The sequence below is a fragment of the Labeo rohita genome, chromosome 24 (genome assembly GCF_022985175.1).
Source record: "Labeo rohita strain BAU-BD-2019 chromosome 24, IGBB_LRoh.1.0, whole genome shotgun sequence".
NCBI classification, from domain to species: domain Eukaryota; kingdom Metazoa; phylum Chordata; class Actinopteri; order Cypriniformes; family Cyprinidae; genus Labeo; species Labeo rohita.
The window spans coordinates 10,188,072-10,209,585 of record NC_066892.1 but is presented as its reverse complement, the minus strand read 5'-3'; the positions used below and the strand labels follow the sequence as shown (position 1 = coordinate 10,209,585).

Sequence of the window (21,514 nt, the reverse complement as noted above, 5' to 3'; positions counted from 1 at the left end):
CTGATGAGAGTGAGTCGACAACATGTCTGGTAGGATACGGACTAACGCACAGTGACGTATTTGCGCAACAGAACATATTTTTATAACTCCACAGAATCCTATTCACCATCGCTCGAAAGGATTGCATCAGTGTCAATCCTGCAGGCGTCTATCAGAAGCCCTATACGCCTGGCAGGAAAGGTGATTCAGAGGAGGAGGAAGTAGAATTCAGATGTTTTTCTGCTTCATAAACCTCAGCAGGACTGGAAAGCAAACCCCACATGCTGCTTTTCCTCTTGGCCTGTACGTTTCCACTGAAAAACTCGGGTTCTTACCACACAAACAGCTTCACAAAAGCAACGCAAGTATAGCAAGATCTCATTAAACTAGATTACTCACATTATAATAAACACAGTCGACACTGACTGTCCAGACACTGTGTGTAATTGGCCACTAAAATAAAGTTAATTTACTTATAAATATTGGATATTTACACCACTTTTCAAATTAGCATATCAGAATGAATAAATAACATGTTAAAAAATATTACAACAGAAAACTGTTATTTTAAATTGTAATATTTCACAATATTACTGTTTTCACTGTATTTTTGACCAAATAAATGGAAAAAAAAGTCGCCCTAAACTTTTGAAAATAAATATATAAAAATTAATTAAAAAAAAAAGAATATCAGGACTATAAAAATACAATACAGGTTTGAAAGAACAGAAGTATGGAAGCTCATTTCCGGAAATGAATTAAAAAAAAACAAACAAAAAAAAACTGACTTTTGACTTTTTTTCTCAGAATTGCATGTTTGTATCAACTGTGAGATATAAATTGAATTGTGAGATATAACTTCACAATGGTAAGTTACACAGTCAAGTTCTGAGGGAAAAAAGACTAATATTTCCTCAGAATTTCCTCAGAAGTTCCTCTCTCACAATTCTGACTAACTCACAATTCTGAGAAAAAAAAAGTCATAACTGCGATATGTAAACTCGCAATTGCGAGAAAAGTCAGAATTGTGAGATAAGTCGCAATTATAAACTCTTTTCTCAGAATTGTGAGATATAAACTCAACTGCGAGTTATAAAGTCCAGTTCTGAAGGGGAAAAATATTATTTTTTCTCAGAATTCCAAGTTCATACATTCTTACAATTGAGAAAAAAAATCAGAATTGTGAGATAAAATGTCGAAATTATAAACTTTTTTTTCTCAGAATTGTGAGATATAAACTCACAATTGCAAGTAATAGAGTCAGAATTATGAGATATAAATGGGAAATTCTGACATTTTTTTCAGAATTTCATGATATAAATTGTGTGCTCACAATCAGAATTGTGAGATATAAAGTCAGAACTGGCTTTTTCTCAGAATTGCGTGTTTGTAGAGAAAAAGTCTGAATTGTGAGATATAAACTCATTATAGTTGTCCAGTTATAGAGTCCAGTTCCGAGGAACAAAAAAGACTAATATTTTCTCAGAATTCTGAGTTTATATCTCACAATTCTGACTTAAATTGCAATTCTGAGAAAAAAAAAAGTCAGAATTCCGAAATATAATCTTTTCCCCTCAGAATTGCAAGTTTATATCCTGCAATTCAGACTTTATATCTCATAATTTTGACCTTATAACTTGCAACTGTGAGTTTATATCACAATTCTGAGGGAAAAAAAGTCAGAATTGTGAGATAAAAAGTTGCAATTACCTTTTTTATTTTTTACTCAGTGGCATAAATGAGTTTCCATACATAAGGCTGAGAAAATGAGGACAATGATCATTTTTTGGTGTACTGTTCCTTTAAATCTGGCCTAATTACAGTACACAGGGCTTTCTTAACACCAATTATTTGAATTGTCATTCAGACAACCTAATAACCAGCAACAGCAAGCAGTCAGAAATGCCACACCAAAAAAACAAAGGCAATTACTGCGATTTATGCAATCAGATCCTGCATGAAAACTGTCCACAGACCTTCATTTAGCACTTCATTTTGACACTCAAATGCTAAAGGGGTTCTGAATTACAGCCAGAGTATGTAGTACCTCTTTACAGAACTGTTTTAATAAAGATAAGCCAACGGTACACTGCCCAGCCCTGGGAAAACATTTATCAGCAAATTGTTTGCAAAAATGCAAAGTCAACATCAAAGAATAACAGGAGACTTGGCTTATCCAGCGCAGCTGGCAAAGATCGCACAAACGTTAAAAATTAAACAAAGTCCTTATCCTGAACATGCCAGAACATTACCGTGGCCTTCAACGGCATCCTCTCCACACCTGTGAGGTACACATTCTCTTTCTCCGTCTACATTCCCTCTGCCGGCCAGCTGCCAGCCCCGTCTCTAGCACAAACCAAACAGCCCTCCGCTGCTGATTCTGCTATTCTCATTGGACAAATTGAATTAAACAGTCATTGCAGCTCCTCTTAGCTGTGTAAACAGTGATGTGAGCGCTCAGACGGTCAGATCCAGTATCCTGTGGTCTAGGCTACTGTGACTCTCGCTTTTAATCTCTTACATACACTCGCAAAACTCTTACTGAGGGAATTCTGTGGCCTTTATGAAGTTAAAAAGACATTATGAGGTCAGACGTAATTTAGTGTAGGGATTCAGTGACCAAACGCCTCTCTACCGGCCAAACACACAAGAGGGTTAGAAATGGTTTTGTAGCACCGGCACATGATCCCTTAGAGGTTTGCAAATAATTATTGTGCAGAACATTTTAGGGCAATTTAGGGGGGAAAAATTGTGTTTTTGTGAATATATATCAATATAAGTACCTGTGTACTTGTTACATGTACTTACTGAAGTAATAATAGTACATTTTGCATAATTACATGCAACTAATCCTGAAGCCTATTCCTAATCCTAACCCTATATTAAGTAATTAAATATTATTCATTACCTAAAGGGATAATTCACCCAGAAATGAAAATTACCCTATGATTTACTCACACTTAAGCCATTCTAGGTGTATATGACTTTCTGTTTTCAGACTAATATAATCAGTTTTATATAAAAATGTTCTGGCTTATACAAGCTTTATAATGAAGGTGAATGGGTGTTGAGATTTTGAAGTCAAATAAAGAGCACCCATCTGTCGTAAAAAGCACTCCACACAGCTTTGGGGGGTTAATAAAGGCCTTCTGAAGCAAACTGATGCATTTGTGTAAGAAAAATATTCCTATTTAAAACTTTTTATGATGGATGGATGCACTTTATTGGACATTTTTTAATACAACTCCATTCGTCTGAAAGCATAAAGTCATATACATCTAGGATGTCTTGATGGTGAGTAAATCATGGTGTAATTTTCATTTTTGGGTAAACTATCCCTTTAAGTACATAATTACACTGTAACACGGACACTTTAAAATTAAGTGTAATCCAATATAACTATAAAATATTATTAACAGGTTAATTATACTTCACAAGTAATGCCAGATTGCAGATTTGTCTCCATTTCTGGATTCATACCAACTGCCAACCATGCAAATCATACTCCAGGCTATGTTTCTGAGTGTGCTTGAGTTGAGAAAACAGTCTTTATGCCAAACAAATAAACTGAAATTAAAATATACTTCGAACAGCATCATAACCTCTTAATTCCTTCCAAAGCAAGTCAGATTTACTCAGATTTGAACAGTAACATTTAGCAAGAGCAATATGAAGATCTCCATTGGACAAACCTTGGATGCACTGCAAAGCCCCATCTTCCGTGCGGATGGTGAACGTCTCACCTGGGTTCACCTGGACCAGGATCACCTATAAAACAAAACCAGATGTCACACATGTTCATTATGTCAAATTAGTGGCAATTCTAGGTCTTCAGCCTTAGCTAAAGAGCAGCTGTGGCTTGGAATCTCTCTCAACTGACAATAATTCTAAGAAAAAATAAATAAATAGCTGCAAGCAGCGATTACCGGGTTTCAGGTGCTTTTAAGGTATTTAAGCACATATGAAAAAAGACATTATTTACTAAGCCTGGAACCACCTAAATCAATTATTTAAAAAAGCGTTTTTGGCAAAGCCAGGTAATTTACCATAGAAATGTAATGTAGCTATGGTTTGATCCCATTAAAACTTTGCATGCTTGTTTAGAATCATCTGTCGCATATGCTCAGCAGGTTTTGTGAAGTTTTGAGTTTTCCTTTAGGCTTTATAGGATTTTGGGTACATTTGGACAGCCCCCTTTTCTAAATGACCCTATTATAGCTTCCCAAAGGGTAAATTTCTTTCAATTTTCAATTTCAAAATTTAATTTTTTTTTGATAATTATTAGCCTAGAGAGTCCAGAAAATTGTACTGCAGTGTTTCTTTTCCAGATTGAGTGACAAACCTAAGACTACTTTGCAAAAAAGTAGGTTTTTTACATCTCGATTTAGTACTTTTGATCGCTGTAGCGCCCCTGTCAGGCCAATTGGGACAAGCTTTGACCACATTGTAGGCAGTGTGAGTACTACCATCCCTCCAAGTTTCAAGTCTCTATGACTTACGGTTTGGTCTGCACAAACAGTTTTACGCGAAGATTGCTGATCCGTGACCATTCTAACAATTACAATAGGCTTGAACCCCTAATAATCAAGGAGGCTACAACCTCAATAATGAAGCCTGACTTTACCAACTCACCTGCTGCGGTGCGTCGCCATTGATCATGTGGTGCATCATGGGAACCTCGTTGCTCAATGGAGGCGGGAGGTCCAGCATTTGGTCCGTCATCATCATGGTGACGAACATTCATGGAGCCCTCCCTGCAACAGCCTGAGAGAGAGATCCACTTTGTTAAAATAATATCTGATTGCATGATGAAACAGTCTGTATAAGCCAGACTGCTCTTAAATGAGCAATTATCCTCCACTGAAATCAGCCATGGACGGCTAATGATGAAGAATAAAGCAGATCCTCATTTGCAACCCCATCCAGACATAACACACACAAATACACACCGAAACATGTTTCAATGAAAGGCTACTGGAGGGTTATGGAACGGGATGAAATCATTATGATGTCACCAATGTTTATATGATGATGTAATCTGTGTAGGAATGATGTAATCTGTATATAAAATGCAGTTATGGGGCGACAGTCTCTCCACCACAGCCAGGAGACCAGACTTGGAGAGAAAATAAAAATAATAAAAGGGAACAAAACAGGACACTTTGGTCTTGGGCTATGAAACCGAATGTCATTACATCTGCGAGCCTCTAAAAAATGTTTTTAAAATAAAATAAAATAAAATAAAATAAAATAAAATAAAATAAAATAAAATAAAATAAAATAAAATAAAAAAATCATAATAATAATGTTAAAAAACTGTAAAATAAAATATTTTATGCATAGATACATATTTGCACTTTTTGCTGAAAATGTAAATGTTATGTCTTTCTGGGTTTAACCAGATCAGGGAAGAATTCAGGGAAAATTTATTTTGTCTTCTGGGGAACATGTAAGTATCTTCTGTAGCTTCTAAAGCGCAGCACTAATTAAAAAAAAAAAGTATGATATTTAGGCAAAATGAGAAAAAATGTATACATCTTCATTCTGTTCAAAAGTTTTCACCCCCGGCTCTTAATGCATCGTGTTTCCTTCTGAAGCATCAGTGAGCGTTTGAACCTTCTGTAACAGTTGCATATGAGTCCCTCAGTTGTCCTCAGTGTGAAAAGACGGATCTCAAATTATACACTCATTGTTGGAAAAGGTTAAAAAACACAAAAATGCTGAAAAACCAAAGAATTTGTGGGGCCTGAAGAACAGCGGGTAGCTTATCTGTTCAGGACAAACAAGGGACTCATGAACAACTATCACTAAAGAAAAAAACATCACTGTATTAAGAATCAAGTGTATGTAAACTTTTGAACAGGGTCATTTTTATAAATGTAACTATTATTTTCTCTTGTGGACTATATGTCAGGTCAGTACTAAATTAAAAATAACATGCATTTTGTATGATCCCTCTTATTTTGGTAAAATAATTAACATTTTGCTGATTCTGCAAGGTGTATGTAAACTTTTGACTTCAAGTGTAACTGTGAATGACACTTTTGAACTCAAATGTACACTTAGCATGTTAATTGCATCTATAAAAACTAATTTTTAACATTTAGATTTAGATTTTTCACTTAAAAAAAAATAATGTAGCAGTGCATTGTGTTCAAAGAACATCACAAACTGTGCACTATTTTCAACATATTAAGATTTGAAATGAACTAATTCTACTTTTGCGTAATAGAGAAAATCAGGGTGTAGACTGCAGCCTTTGAAGCATAAAACAGTTGCACAACGGACCTGCACAGAAGTCAGCACAACTGCTGGACTGTTTCGTTTAGCTTGATGTAGAAAGATTACACTTCTGTCCTCAAAAGAAGCGCAATATTGCTTGTCACACTGGATGAACACCTCATCGAATTGCTTCACATGATGCTCTTAAAACTCCTTTAAAAAACAGCCAAAGTTCAGATGTCGGGGGGAAAGATCAGCAAAGCAATGATAACGTTTCCTCAGCTGACTGGTGATATTTTTCTCTACGAAAGCAATAACCTGTCCCATTTAACTCCAAACACAAACATCAACCCCAGGGGTCAAACCTAGAGCAACAGAAATCATTCATCTGATGTTCTGAAGCAGCACAGATTACAAACAGAAGCCTTAAGAAACAAAAAAGTACTGTGGTTGCACCATCAGGTCTATACATTGTTTTTTACTATAGCAGAATGTTCATAAAATTTTGTGGTATTTTGTGGTTCTTTTTGGTTAAAAGCCACAAAAACCACCAACATACTCTGAATTATTAAGACGTGAGGAATTGACGTCCTCTGATCTCACGGAGAGAGGAATACGCGAGAATAGAGGTCGGGGGCTTTTTATTGGGTCATAAATACCTTCACTTCCACTGCTAAACACACACTTAAATACACACACCACCCACAGCCAACCTGTTTCCTTAAAAGTTAAAATGCAATGATTCACAGCCCACAAGCTCCACAACATGACATATATAGAGTATAAACAGCATATCAACTTATTTAGTTACGTTACATTAAGTTATGTTACTTTATGTTACGTTACGTGCTCTCTAGATAATAAAAGTCTGAAAAATAAGACTAAAATGAGACTGAATAAGAAGTCTTGGTGATGTCAGCTGCAAACAAAATAAATAAAACTCATTTAAAACCAAATCCTTTAAAAAATATATACACTACCGTTCAAAAGTTTGGGGTCAGTAAGACTTGTAATAGTCTTTAAAGAAGTCTCTTATGCTCATCAAGACTGCATTTATTTGATTAAAAATATAGAAAAAAAACAGTAATATTGCAAAATGTTTTTACAATATAAAATAATGTTTTTTATTTTAACATACTTTAAAATAGAATTTATTCCTGTGATGAAAAGCTGAATTTTTAATCAGCCGTTACTCCAGTCTTAAGCGTCACATGATCCTTCAGAAATCATTTTAATATGCGGATTTATTATTAGAATGATCAGTGTTGGATAATATCAACAGTTGTTCTGCCAAATATTTTTTGGAACCTGTGATTTTTTTTTTTCAGGATTCTTTCATGAATAACAAGTTTAAAAAGTACAGTGTTTATTCAAAATATAAATATTTTATAACAATGTAAATTATTTATTATTAACTTTTAATAAACTTTTAATTATTAACTTAATACATCCTTGGTGAATAAAAGTATTAATTTCTTAAAAAAAAAAAAAAAAAAAGAAACAATAAAAATGTACTGACCCCAAACTTTTGAACGGTAGTGTATATACAAAAATATACAATTATTTTTTAGATTCTGTATATTTTCAGTTTTAATTTTTAGATTTAAATGAACCAAAAAGCATGCCTAATTAACTGAAATATTGAAAATTTAACAGTAATTTATTATAAAATATATATTTTTTGCAATATTTCAGATAAATTATGTGCTTCTGAACTTTCTATTCATCAAAGAAACCTGAAAAAATTCTACTTTTCAACATAATAATAATAATAATAATAAATGTTTGTTGAGCAGCAAATCAGAATACTAGAATGATTTCTGAAGGATCATGTAACTGGAGTAATGATTCAAAATTAAGCTTTGAAATCACAGAAATAAACTACATTTTAAAATATATTTAAATAGAAAAAATATTTCAAAATTGTACCATTTTTGCTGTATTTTGGATCAAATAGATGCAGGCTTGGTGAGCAGAAAAGAATTCTTTAAAAAACATGAAAAATCTTACTGTTCAAAAACTTTTGACTGATTTCTGTCACAGTTTCTTTAGGTTAAACCAAACTTTTATTTTGTTGGGTTACTGTGAAGACCTTTCAAGTTTATATGATTTAACTAAAGTTTTTCTCAAAAGAAATGGTAAAATGCTCGTGAAGTGACTCACAGAGCAGTTCTTTTTTTATGTATATGAGGCTGAAAACACCGCAAGAATCACTAGCTTTATTATTTATGTAGTAAACGAAACCGACTGTCTGCGCCATTCATTCACAAAGAGATGCAGAAGGTGCAGGATTCATATTTAAATAGTATTTTTGCAGCTTAACATTTACAGACATTAGTCCATATCGCATCTTGATTTAAGTGTACTGACATATTTTGGATTTATCCACCCAAAATTCTAAATTCCATGACGTTCCGCATTATACAGTGAATTCCGTTCATCGCGCCCTAGCTCTACATCAACCTCACCTCATGCGCTGCTGAAGCATCCTGCAGTTTCTCTCATTCTGTGCATGCTTGTTTTGCTTTCCTCAATGCTCGATGCCACGGCCTGTAATTACCGCCCAACTAAAATCATTAACACTATGGCTTAACACGCCACAGCCTCCGGGGTCCAAAACACTTCTCTTTTCTCCTGTTCCCCCTCCTCTCTCTTTACCCCTCAGGCTCTCAATCCATTCTTTCTTTTCTTTCTGCTCTCCTCATTCCCCTCATTCCTGAGGATGGCTGGAGTCTGAACTTCTGTAGGGTTGAGGGGGGCGTTTAAGGGCTAAATCCCCTGAGAGAAAAGTTGAGAAGATTCATACAATGTCAGAGCCGAGGGGGGCAGGGAGAGGGGGTGTCACACAAAGAGGCCGGACCCCCTACCTTCACGGGTCATGTTGTTGTGACCACGTCACAGCGAGTGTCAATCAGGAAACACACAGAGAGTTCTTTCATGGCACGGCTGAGGTTCCAGCGATGTGGGGTATTCCCTAGACCACCTCCCCGTCACCCTCACACCCCCTCGCACACAATCAAACAGCACGCCTTTCATACAACCAAAACAACACCAGTGAAACAGTCATTTCCTTAGTGTGACATCATCTCAGATCATTCTTGGAACCTGGATGTATAATGATCACAGAGAACATGAATCAGAGTGCAACTGGATACAATTATTGTTTTGCTAAAGATGTCACTAAACAGTTATTAAATGCCAAAGAGCCGAATTCGGAAGGCTATGAAAGGCTGTAAACCTTTAATTTACACCAATATGTGTCCTCTGGAGTTTCGGAGATCTCAAATGACACATTTGAGGAAAAACTGATGCTTCAGCCAAACAAATTAATGAAGGAGACCTGAGGTTTGAAAGAGCAACTTTTCAGCAATAATATTTATAAGATTAGTTCACACCAGAATTAAAGTTTCCTGATAATTTACTCACCCTTATGCCATCCAAGATGTTAATGTCTTTCTTTCTTCAGTCAGTAAGATATTATGTTTCTTGAGGAAAAAGAATGTTTTCCTTAATTTCTTTTCGACTGAAGAAAGAAAGACATGAACATCTTGGATGACATGGGGGTGACTAATGATCAGATGACATGCTGTATTTCAATTATCTTACATATTTGGAAAGAAAAAAAGTCTTTAGAAAAAGCTCTGTTATAAACAACCATTTAACAGTCTGGGATCAGAAAGAAACTTCATTAAAAAAACCCAACTCTTGGACTTTTCAACTTTGAACAGTACTTTATATTTTGTTTAGAATGAACTGACTGTATATATATTTTTTTCATATTATTTGAAGAGTTCAGATGCAAAACCAGCTAAAAGCCGTCTCGGTCAAAAATGAGATGATGATACTGAGTGAATGCTCCTGACATATATTACACATCCATCAAATAGTTTTTCTTCAAACTCGCTAAAATACCAGCCTCAGCCCAATCAGAAGTACCAAAGTATTTTTTATTTTGTATTTTTTGCTGTATTTGCGCTTTTATAAGCATAAAAAAATGACAGTTCATCTTTAGTCATCTTTAGAGATAACTACAGGCTATTACTGGAACTAGGGCGTTCAACTCTTACCTAAATCGAACACTGATGACATATAAACCACAACATATTCACATACTCAACTTCCTTACAACCTCCTTAGGCACATTAAAAAGTAACACCTATGTGACATTGTGCAGCAGCAGCAGCATGTCAACGATGCAAATTAGCAGTAAAATTTAAAAGTAAAGTGTCTAATTTCTGTGAACATAATGATTATGTTCAAACAGGTTTCCTGAGTACTCATCAATCATTATGGTGTGAGCACACCAAAAGCGAAGCGAATATTCGCATCACGTTACTCACTCTAGATTACTTGTGTGATATATTTCATGTCACTCCAACCAATAAAAACAATGCGTAATACAACAGGACGTGTCAGAACAGACGTGTCAATAAGCTCTTCGGTGACTGGCTTGTGTAACAATGTGTCATGCAAATTTCCCACTTGAGTTGAATACTTTCAACTTGTGTGAAAGACACAATTGAGGTGAATATTGTATGGTCACAGCAATCGCTTCACCAGGTTTGAATTTGCTTCTATTCGCATCTTTGCAGTGACTTTGTATGTAATCTAATTATATTTAAATTAAATAAAACGGATAATTTTGTTTTTATTAATATCATTACACTTTATTTGCTCAGTTTTTTTTTTTGTGAAACCTTACTACGTGTATGGAATAACCGTTTTATAAAAGCAATAAGCCCTGCAAAGCCATGGTTTACAGTGAATTTATAACAGCTAATAATGATTATATTCAAAAAGGCTTCCTAAATACTCATTAGCCATTATGATGCATGCACACCAAAAGCGAAGTGAATATTTGCATCACGGTACTCGCTCTAGATTATTGCATGATGTTTTTTTGCGTCACTTGCGCAAATAAAAACATTGTGCATGCTCTCCATTTTATGATACAACCATTTCTTGATGAACCAAACGTGTCCATAAGCTCTTCGCTGATTGGCTTGTGCAACAACGATTCATGCAAATTTCCCACTCGAGTTGAATATTTTCAACTTGAGGTGAATACAGCATGTTTGCAGCGGTGTGAATTTGCATGCATTTGTGTCTTTGCATTGACTTCGCATTTACTCATGCAAATATTTACATTCGCTTTAGGTGTGCACTCACCATAAGTTGATACTGCGGACAAAAGTGTTGCTGTGTACAGGCCAGTCAGGAAGCTTAAATCAACAAGACAATGTTTTGATTGCAACACAGAGCTACTGTGTTTACACTTTTCCGAGGAATCAACTTACACGTTAGAAAGTACTTCAGAACTTATAATCAATCCCTAAACACATAAAAACACCTACTATGTAAAGTGACATTGTGCAGCAGCAGCATGTCAACAATGCAAATTCGCAGGAAAAATTTAAAAGTGACCTGTCTAATTTCTGCAAGCATAATGATTATACTCAGACAGGTTCCCTGAATACTCATCAACCATTATGGAGTGTGCACACCAAAAGCGAAGCGAATATTCGCATCAGGTTACTCAAGACTACTCACGGGATGTTTTTCACAAATAAAAACATTGTGCATGCTCTCCTCCATTTTCTCATAGAACCTGACAGCTCGAACACAGTTGAGGCAATTATCATGCGTTCGAAGCAATCACATAGCCCGGCGTGAATTCGTGTCTATTTGTGTCTTTGCATTGACTTTGTACATAATCATCTCATGCAAATGTTGAAATTTACTTTATAAAACAGACAGATCCACTCCTTGATTCTGTTTGGTTGAGCCACGTTCTAAGCTGTTGTAATACCCCTCAGCTGTTATAAATTCACTGTAAACCATGGCTTCTTGGGGCTTATTGCTTTATTTGGTGTGCACACACCATAAGTTGATACTACAGATAGTCGCACCCCAAACTCACACTATTGACTGCGTCAGTGTTGCTGTGTAAAGGCCAGGCCAGGTCAGGAAGCTCAAATCAACAAGACAATGTTTTGATAGTGACACAGCGCCATTGCGTTTACACTTTTCCGAAGAATCAGCCTATAGCTTAGAAAGTATTTTCGAAATTATAATCAAAAAAGTGCAAACTTCACAACAGGAAACAGCAGTTACAACAGCCACCCTGCCACACACGCCACCATAAGACAGATTTAATTCTTTTTAGAAATCTGTTCTTGCATCTGGCAGGTTTACAGTCCCAGATGTGGACCCAGTCTGGCATGGGCCTATAATCCAGCTAATGGCACATAATAACACTGAGGAAGCTGGGAAACCAAGAAAACCATCACTTTTTCCTCTCCATCTCCCCCCCCCTCGTTCTTTTATTCTCTCATTCCATCCCTTCCCTCAGCCTTGATCAGCTGAAACACACACTCACACACACAAAACACATGCTCGGGCTTGCACACACACATTCCCAGAGAATGAGAAACAATCTAAATGTCACATTTTTCGCCTGCAAAGTAACTCCATCTCACCTCGGAGCGCTCAGGATTTCCATCTCCCCGACGTTGACTCACGTCTGTGACTCTGATCGGCGTTTACAGCCAGATGACATCACCTCTTTAAAAATATCTCAACAACCTCAGCCACAATGGAGCTGAAGCGATAACGTCCAGACGACGCACAGACAGGAAATCGAGGACACATTACAGGAGTGTGGCAGAATAATGAACTAACAGACTGGACTTTATTTGCGTCTGGTCTAGTATATCGCTCTAGTTGAGAGGTTTCTGGCCTGATATGTAGTACAGCTACCCAGCCTGCCTATCGGGCTAGTGCTACAAAGTTAAAGCTTAAATGCACATTCACACCAAGAATGATCATTGTAACAATAACAATAAATGATAAAGTTTTAAAACTAGCTATAACAATATCGACAGGAATTTGGAAGAAATGTTTTGTTTGTTTTGTTTGCACACAAAAAGTACTCGTAGCTTCATAAAATTATGGTTGAACCATTGACGTCACATGGACTATTTTATCGATGTCCTCAGGGGCGGACTTGGACAAAATTTCAGTCCGGGAAATTTCACACTCATCCAGGACATCCCATACACCCACACCAAAAATATTAAAGGTTAAAATAAAATAATTAAAGGTTATCTTTGAACTTCCAATTTCCTTTTTAGCATCTTCATGTTCCCTGACATCTCTCTGACTCTCATGTGTGTTGACTTTTTCACAAATTTTCTTGTACCTGTCACTTTTACATCAACACATCTCCACCTTGCAAAACAACCACCTCATTGTAATTCGTTTGCACATAGTATAGGCCCATATTTATTTTAGAAAAATTTAAGGACCATGTGTTATTGTTTTAGCTTGCCTAAATATAAAAATTAGTATAATAATAGCTACATCTTGAATATAGCTTTATAAAAAAAATTTAAACTGAACATGTTTTTGCATTATCATGGGTCATGTTCTGTCCTAAGGAAAATTAACCATGGTATTGTTAGGCCTATGGTAAAAATATAGTAACTATGTTTTGTTTTTGTTTTTTGGCAGATTGGTTACCTTTTGTATAACTAGAGTTTTACTACAAATACCATGGTGAAACTATATAGAGTATCAAAACCATTGTTAATTTGTGGTTGGCAAGGTTTAACTACAGTAACAATGGTTTTTGGTTTTATTTTTAGTAAAAACCGCAGTTAATTTTCATAAGGGTTGTGTTGTTGTCTGCCTTAGCTCCCTCTAAACCATAAAACGATGTGAATATTTGTCGGATAAAAATCCCTACTCTTTACAATTGTAATTATGTCATTACTGACAGTAATTATGTCAGTAATTGACTGCTACTGCTAACATTTGCTAGCAGTTTAATGCTTAACTAAGTAAACAAAGACAAAACTACAATAATCTATTTAAAGATGTAACTGACCTCCACTAGAAGTCCTGAACAGGATATGCGTGGAGCGCGCGCAAGGCGAAACGCGTTGCCAGTCAAGACTAACCGATTCATGATTTATTAGAGTTTTATTATTGAATGGCGAATTTCGGAATAATTACTTTAGTACATAATAATAAATATTACAAAAATAAATAAATAAATAAATAATTGGAGGGCAGCGGGCCAAATTGGATGCCAGGCCACCGGGAATGCCAGTCCGCCCCTGTGATGTCCTTACTACATTTCTGGGCCTTGAATATGGTAGTTGTGTTGCTGTCTATGCAAAGTCAGAAGACTCTCAGATTTCATCAAAAATGTCTTAATTTGTGTTCAGATGATGAACGAAGGTCTTCATCATGAGGGTGCATTTGCAAGACTTGTAACACAGCAGACAAAAAGTTATGCAGATTTGTGTGACTAAACAAAATGACTGAATTTTTATTTTGGGGTGACTTATCCCTAAATTGAAATGTTCCAGTTCGTGTAATCTGTTACATTTGATTTCAGACTTTAGCATCTTGCCAAATCTAAGAACAGTTTGTCACATCGTTGAGATCCTTTCTGATACTCAAGAGAGATTACTACAGTGTTTCTCAAGAGCAAAATATGTTCTCCAGTAAATCTCAATTCCATCTAACACAATAATTTATGACATTAAATAGCTGTTTTCTATTCCTTCGGTCTATATAACAGCATCAGGACCCATCTCAACGCCTCTGTCCTGTTTAACAGATAAAGGTGTTACCCAACACTGACACCGCAGACTCCAGAGCACGACCTGGTTCCTCCCTGAAGGCACAATAATGCAGTTACACACCCAGCTGAGCTCAAAAAGCTGACCCTGTTTCTCCACACACTGAAACTCCATCCACTCTCACTTTACAGGACTTACAGTAAAAGACACTAGAAGAGAGGGGACAAAAAAATAAGGGACAGTGCAGAGAAAGAAGGCAGAAAAGAGATTCCCAGGATCCAAATTCAGTGTTGCGTAACCCCGATATGAAACGTGATCCAACCTCTGAGTGCTGAGAAGGAGCAGAGGAGCATCTTAACTGGGTCAGGCTGAGTGAATCATATTCTCCAGTCACACGGAGGAGTTGCGGAGGGTCACATCGGAGAAAATTATACTGTCTCACACCCTTAACATCTAAATTGTGTGCAGGGACAGAGTAAAAATGGAGCTATAGATTGAGAAAAGAAGAAAATGATCTAGAGCGCATCTATCAAGTGAATCAAAACATAGAGCCCAACCAGTACATTCCAATATCTGAACGACTCTCATGAGCCAATTCTTTTAGTGAATCAAAACAGACTGCGTGAACAGTGTCTGAATCACAAAATACTGACTCCTTTGAGCTGGTTCTTTTTAGTGAATCAAAAACTTATCATTTGAAATGCATAATTTGATTCCTGAAGAAACAACTCTTACGAGTCGATTCTTTTTAGATAATCAAAACATACAGCAGGAACTAGTTAGTTCGAACCATAAAAGAATGATCTTATGAGTCTGTTCTTTTAAGTAAATATAGAAAATATACAACAGTGTAGTTTAATCTCCGGACAAACGACTCTTATGAACTGATTCTTTCTAGTGAATCAAAACATATAGCTCCACCGGTATTAATATGTGAATGACTCTTATGAGCCAGTTCTTTTTAAGTGAATCATTAATGTAAACAGTGTAGTCCCGAACAAATGACTCTTATGAGCTGGTTGTTTTAGTGAATCAAAATAGACAGCGTGAACAGTGTCCCAATCACAAAATGCAGACTCTTTTGAGCTGGTTCTTTTTAGTGAATCAAAAACATATTATTTGAACTGCATAATATGATTCTCTTACGAGTCAGTACTTTTTAGTGAATCAAAAATTTACAGTGCAGCAGCGTAGGCTGGTTCCTGAATAAATGACTCTTATGAGCCAGTTCTTTTTAGTGAATCAAAGACATATTATTTGAACTGATTGAACTGATTCCTGAAGTAACAACTCTTACGAGGCAGTTCTTTTTAGTGAATCAAAAATATATAGTGGAAACAGCGTAGTAAATCCCTAAACAAACGACTCTTTTGAACTGGTTCTTTTTAGTGATTTAAAACATACAGCTCAAACGGTATTAATATCTGAACAACTCTTATGAGCCAGTTCTTTTTAGTGAATCAATAACACTAACAGTGTAGTCCCGAACAAATGACTCAAATTAGTTTCTTTCGGTGAATCAATAACATAATATTTGAACTGTATAATCTGATTCCTGAACAAACAACTCTTACGAGTCAGTTTTTAGTCTGAGTCTTTTGAGTTGGTTCTCTTTAGTGAATCAAAACCATACTATTTGAACTGCATAATTTGATGCATGAATCAAATTCTTGATTCTTTTTAGTGAATCAAAACATACAGCAGAAACAAGGTATTTGGAACCATAAAAGAATGACTCTTTTTAGTGACTCAAAACATACAATATGAACACTGCAGTCTGAATCACAAATGAATGACTCAAACACATTATATAATTATATAATGCTACAGTGTAGTTTAATACCCAAACAAATGACTCTTATGAACCGGTTCTTTTTAGTGAGTCAAAACATACAACGTGAACAGTGTAGTCTGAATCACAAATAAATGACTCAAACACATACACCTTATCAATAACTATGTTATGTCATGAGGGTTAAATCAATGTTGTTACTGACTGGTTATCATGACAATGAGCAGTTAAAGATGCAAGGAACATAATTTTCTTCATAAAATCTTGTCATAACATCCACACTGATGTTTACACTTCAACCATATCTTTAAAAAAACACATTCATGCCTGTATGTTCCCTCCCTCTTCTTCAAAAAGGTCAATAAGTCACATTCCTTATCCTGATTTGGGCCTCAGCTACAAACAGGCAAGCTAGGTTAGTGTGTATTTGTGTTTCAAGACATCTGTGCCAAACATGTTACGCTTAGTAGCAGGTAGATCACCCAAGTCATGAAACATCTGAAGCAAAGCTTCACTGGATCTGGCCATAAAGGAGGCTCTTATGATCAAACACAGCAGAAGAGACAAGGACCAATATCCACAGCTAAATCCTGCCTCCAGCAACTGATGGCTGATGAGATAAAAGGGCGGGAAATGTTTGGTCTCGGCACCTACAAAATACGTTGGTGCATTCCAATGCACCTATGCGGAAAGAGATCAGAATCAAAAAGGTTGCATAATTGATTAAATAAAACATGATTCATAAAGACAGTCAGTTATTTTTTTCAGCACGAATTAGTGTTTTTGAACAATTGGTTGAATGAATGATTCAATCTCTTGTCGTCATCTACTAGCATAATGATGAAACATAGGAAAGTCCTAGTGCACTTCTGAAACACTGCTAGATCAATCATATTCAAGCACCGGAACTACATGCTCATACTTATGAGTTTGTTTGAATCCCTAACCATAACCAAAAACAGTGGAAAAAAATCCCACAGAACAACACTGAAGGAGGGGAACCATGGGTTTTTTGCTCAAGGGTATGATGGTGATCAGGGTTCAGAGTAATTCCCCATGAATCACCAATTCCTAAACCAAATCTTTACCCACTACCACCCTGTGCCTAAATTTTTCACAAATGTTCCATGAGTTTCTCATAAGAACATCTGAGGGTAGCTGGCATTAGCAATAAGTCAGTGCAACCAATTCGATAACGACAACAAAGAAGTACTGACAGCTCAACAAGATCATTACAATAGTTCTCAGGAAATGATGGAGACCGATAGAGCACTGATTTTCCAATTGCATTTAGCACAAACGCCTAAATGTTTCTGTTACCTAAATAACATCAGCTTTCTTCAAAGTAGTAGACAGCGGAGCAAACCAGGTGTACTACACATGACGCAACAGGATGAGAATGCAGTGGGTCATTTGGAAAAACTTATCTTTGCATTAAAAATTAGGGAGAGTGTATAAAGCACTAAATATAGCCTGGAGAACTGAAGCCTGAGCCAAAGAATGGGATGGGATTCTAGAAAATACCCACAAGCGCTGCATTCTTTTAACGTTTGAGTTCGGGGCCAAAGGGCCGTAGGGTTGGGAGGGGTCAGGGTACGCCTGTGTGTTTTAATGGGGGTGTGAGATGCTGACAAATCAGTGTTCACCCTGTGGTCAGGTTACCACCACAGAAATGTGCATTTCCTTCACACTACATAATTTAAAGCATCACTTACAATTAAACTTTAGTACATACAGTTTTAGTCTGCCAAACCCTGTGTTTGCCATAACAAATGCACTGCTGTTTAACACTTTCACATTGCAGAACATCATTTTACACTTTCTATAACAGAGAGAAAACCAAGCTGGATGCAAAGGCTTGAAAGTCTACAAGTCTGCTTTTTGCACCTCAAGATTCGCTCTGGAATGTCACATGACGTCATGTATTTGGGATCGGGTTTCCTCTGGCGAAAAGATCCGGTCTGCAAAACCAAGTGAATGCGTTCTTCAAAATCATATTTTGTCACAGTCTGTGTTGTTTCTTTCACAGCTGTTGACATTTTAACACTGTTATCCTTACAGGAAACAATTTCCATATGCAAGACAGAACGTCCAACTCATTTAGAACCGATTCAACAAAACGATTCTTTCAGTCGTGACATAATTTTGTCATCACGTGACGCTTTTGCTTCGCATGTGCGTTGAAAACGATATAATTAACCTGTAAACAATTCAACTGTTTTTGTATATCTTGCCTGTGTGCGATATGTATCTTCCATGTCTCTTATTAAACTAACTTCCGCCACGTCAAATCATCAATATACCTTAAACACTGTACTGTCAACTCTAATTTCCGCTTTTGATATTCAAAACAGACGTTTCTCGTATTGAATGAGTTGGTAAAAAGAGTTTTTATAAAGAACCCCACAGACTGATTCAGTCCTATTAAAGAACGAATTGCGAATCGGTTCAAGTGAATCATTTAAACGACTCGACTTAGTAGAACGCTATTCTACGATGCAAGTTCACACTGTTTCCCATTACAGCTCTTCTCTAAAGTGTTTGATTATTGTAATGTAGAAACTGGATTTTGTGTACACAATATACAGTATTCGTCATGCTCGTTACAGTGATCTAACAATCCAGCCATTACAAAAGTAAATTATTCCTGTGACGCTTAAGCAAACAACTTGTTGCTGGGAATTGACGTGTCACTTTCCAACCGTCTCTGACATCTTTACCCTTATCCTGTAGAGATGTTACATGGGTAAATGCATAAAATGTTTAAATTATACAAACAGGCCCTTGTGTTGACAAAAAAAAAAAAGAAAAGTTTCGTAATGAGTATCAAATTCCAGAATTTTCCGCGAAAGATGCTGGACAGCGATATTTATGTTATAAAGCCTCCTCTAATAATTTTCATTTTGGCATTACAATAGTTTTAATAAAGCAGCGGTAGTGATGACTACGAATTATTTTTTCCTACATTAAAAAAATTACACAAGATGCACGACTAACACCTGAAGTATTACTAGTTAAAATACAGCAGTCCAACCACAAATAAAGTAATGTAAATCAGCTAACGTAGATGTTTTTTAAGTTTAACGCATTAAGTTTCGTTTAGGTTTTGTTTCGTTTTCCATTCAGCTCAAGACTTCCCTTTACCATCAGCCGGCTTGCGCTTTTCTGCAACTTGAAACTTTGCGAAACAGTGTCTCAGAGCGCTTCGGAAAATTACGTTACTGTGGTAATACTTTGAACAAAACGCGTCTACTTACCTCTGTTTCTGTAAATCTTGCTTAGTAACACTTTAGTCCCTAAATGCCCGTGATAGAAAGCGTGTCATTCCGTTGCTGCGAAGTCCACGGTGGACCAGACCAGACCAGTGTGGAATTCCGCCATGTCAATTATGTGGAAGCGCACATGGGGGTGTAGAAGTTTACCGTATAACACCGAATACTCTCCCGTATTATTCCAGCAGTCACCGCAACCGCACGGACGGAATATTAACTGATGATGGAGACAAAAGGGGATGTTAGCAGGGATTGTTCTGTTAGGATAGACGAGTATATGACGTGAAAACAAAAAGTTTACAGAATTTTTCTAAATTGCCGGTGTTGTTGAAGTTTGCTTTGAAATAAAAGCAAGTTGAATCACACGTTATTTGACCCCAAATAAATAAATAAAAATAAATAAATGTTTATATAGAAGTTTGCTTTGAAACGGAAGCAAGTTGAACCATACATTATTTTACACCAATAAATAAATAAACAAATAATAAATAAATAAATAAATGTTTATATGGAAGTTTGCTTTGAAATAGAAGCAAGTTGAACCATACATTATTTGACCCCAATAAATAAATTCATAAATGAATGAATAAATAAATAAATGGAAGTTTGCTTTGAAATAGAAGCAAGCTGAACCATACATTATTTCACCTCAATAAATAAATAAATAAATAATAAATAAATAAATAAATAAGTAAGTAAATGTTTATATGTAAGTTTGCTTTGAAATAGAAGCAAGTTGAACCATACATTATTTCACCTCAATAAATAAATAAATAAATAATAAATAAATAAATAAATAAGTAAGTAAATGTTTATATGTAAGTTTGCTTTGAAATAGAAGCAAGCTGAACCATACATTATTTCACCTCAATAAATAAATAAATAAATAAATAATAAATAAATAAATAAATAAGTAAATGTTTATATGTAAGTTTGCTTTGAAATAGAAGCAAGTTGAACCATACATTATTTCACCCCAATAAATAAATAAATAAATAAATAATAAATAAATAAATAAATAAATAAGTAAATGTTTATATGTAAGTTTGCTTTGAACTAGAAGCAAGCTGAACCATACATTATTTCACCTCAATAAATAAATAAATAAATAATAAATAAATAAATAAATAAATAAGTAAATGTTTATATGTAAGTTTGCTTTGAAATAGAAGCAAGTTGAACCATACATTATTTCACCCCAATAAATAAATAAATAAATAAATAATAAATAAATAAATAAATAAGTAAGTAAATGTTTATATGTAAGTTTGCTTTGAAATAGAAGCAAGCTGAACCATACATTATTTCACCTCAATAAATAAATAAATAAATAATAAATAAATAAATAAATAAATAAGTAAATGTTTATATGTAAGTTTGCTTTGAAATAGAAGCAAGTTGAACCATACATTATTTCACCCCAATAAATAAATAAATAAATAAATAATAAATAAATAAATAAATAAATAAATAAGTAAATGTTTATATGTAAGTTTGCTTTGAACTAGAAGCAAGCTGAACCATACATTATTTCACCCCAATAAATAAATAATAAATAAATAAATAAATAAATAAATAAGTAAGTAAATGTTTATATGTAAGTTTGCTTTGAAATAGAAGCAAGTTGAACCATACATTATTTCACCCCAATAAATAAA

General features: G+C 35.4%; 1 protein-coding gene across 1 annotated transcript in view; it reads right to left on the bottom strand.

Annotated features, from left to right (window-relative positions):
* The window catches only part of fndc3bb (fibronectin type III domain containing 3Bb), an 87,972-nt gene extending 67,992 nt beyond the window's left edge, over window positions 1–19,980 (bottom strand). Inside the window, exons 1-3 of the mRNA XM_051098587.1 lie at window positions 19,842–19,980; window positions 4,612–4,743; window positions 3,672–3,747 (exon numbers count right to left, since the gene is read on the bottom strand). Of these exons, the coding sequence (XP_050954544.1) occupies window positions 3,672–3,747; window positions 4,612–4,719 (184 nt within the window). The 5' untranslated portion in view covers window positions 4,720–4,743; window positions 19,842–19,980. The remainder of the gene's footprint in view (window positions 1–3,671; window positions 3,748–4,611; window positions 4,744–19,841) is intronic.
* Window positions 19,981–21,514: the final 1,534 nt, after the last annotated feature.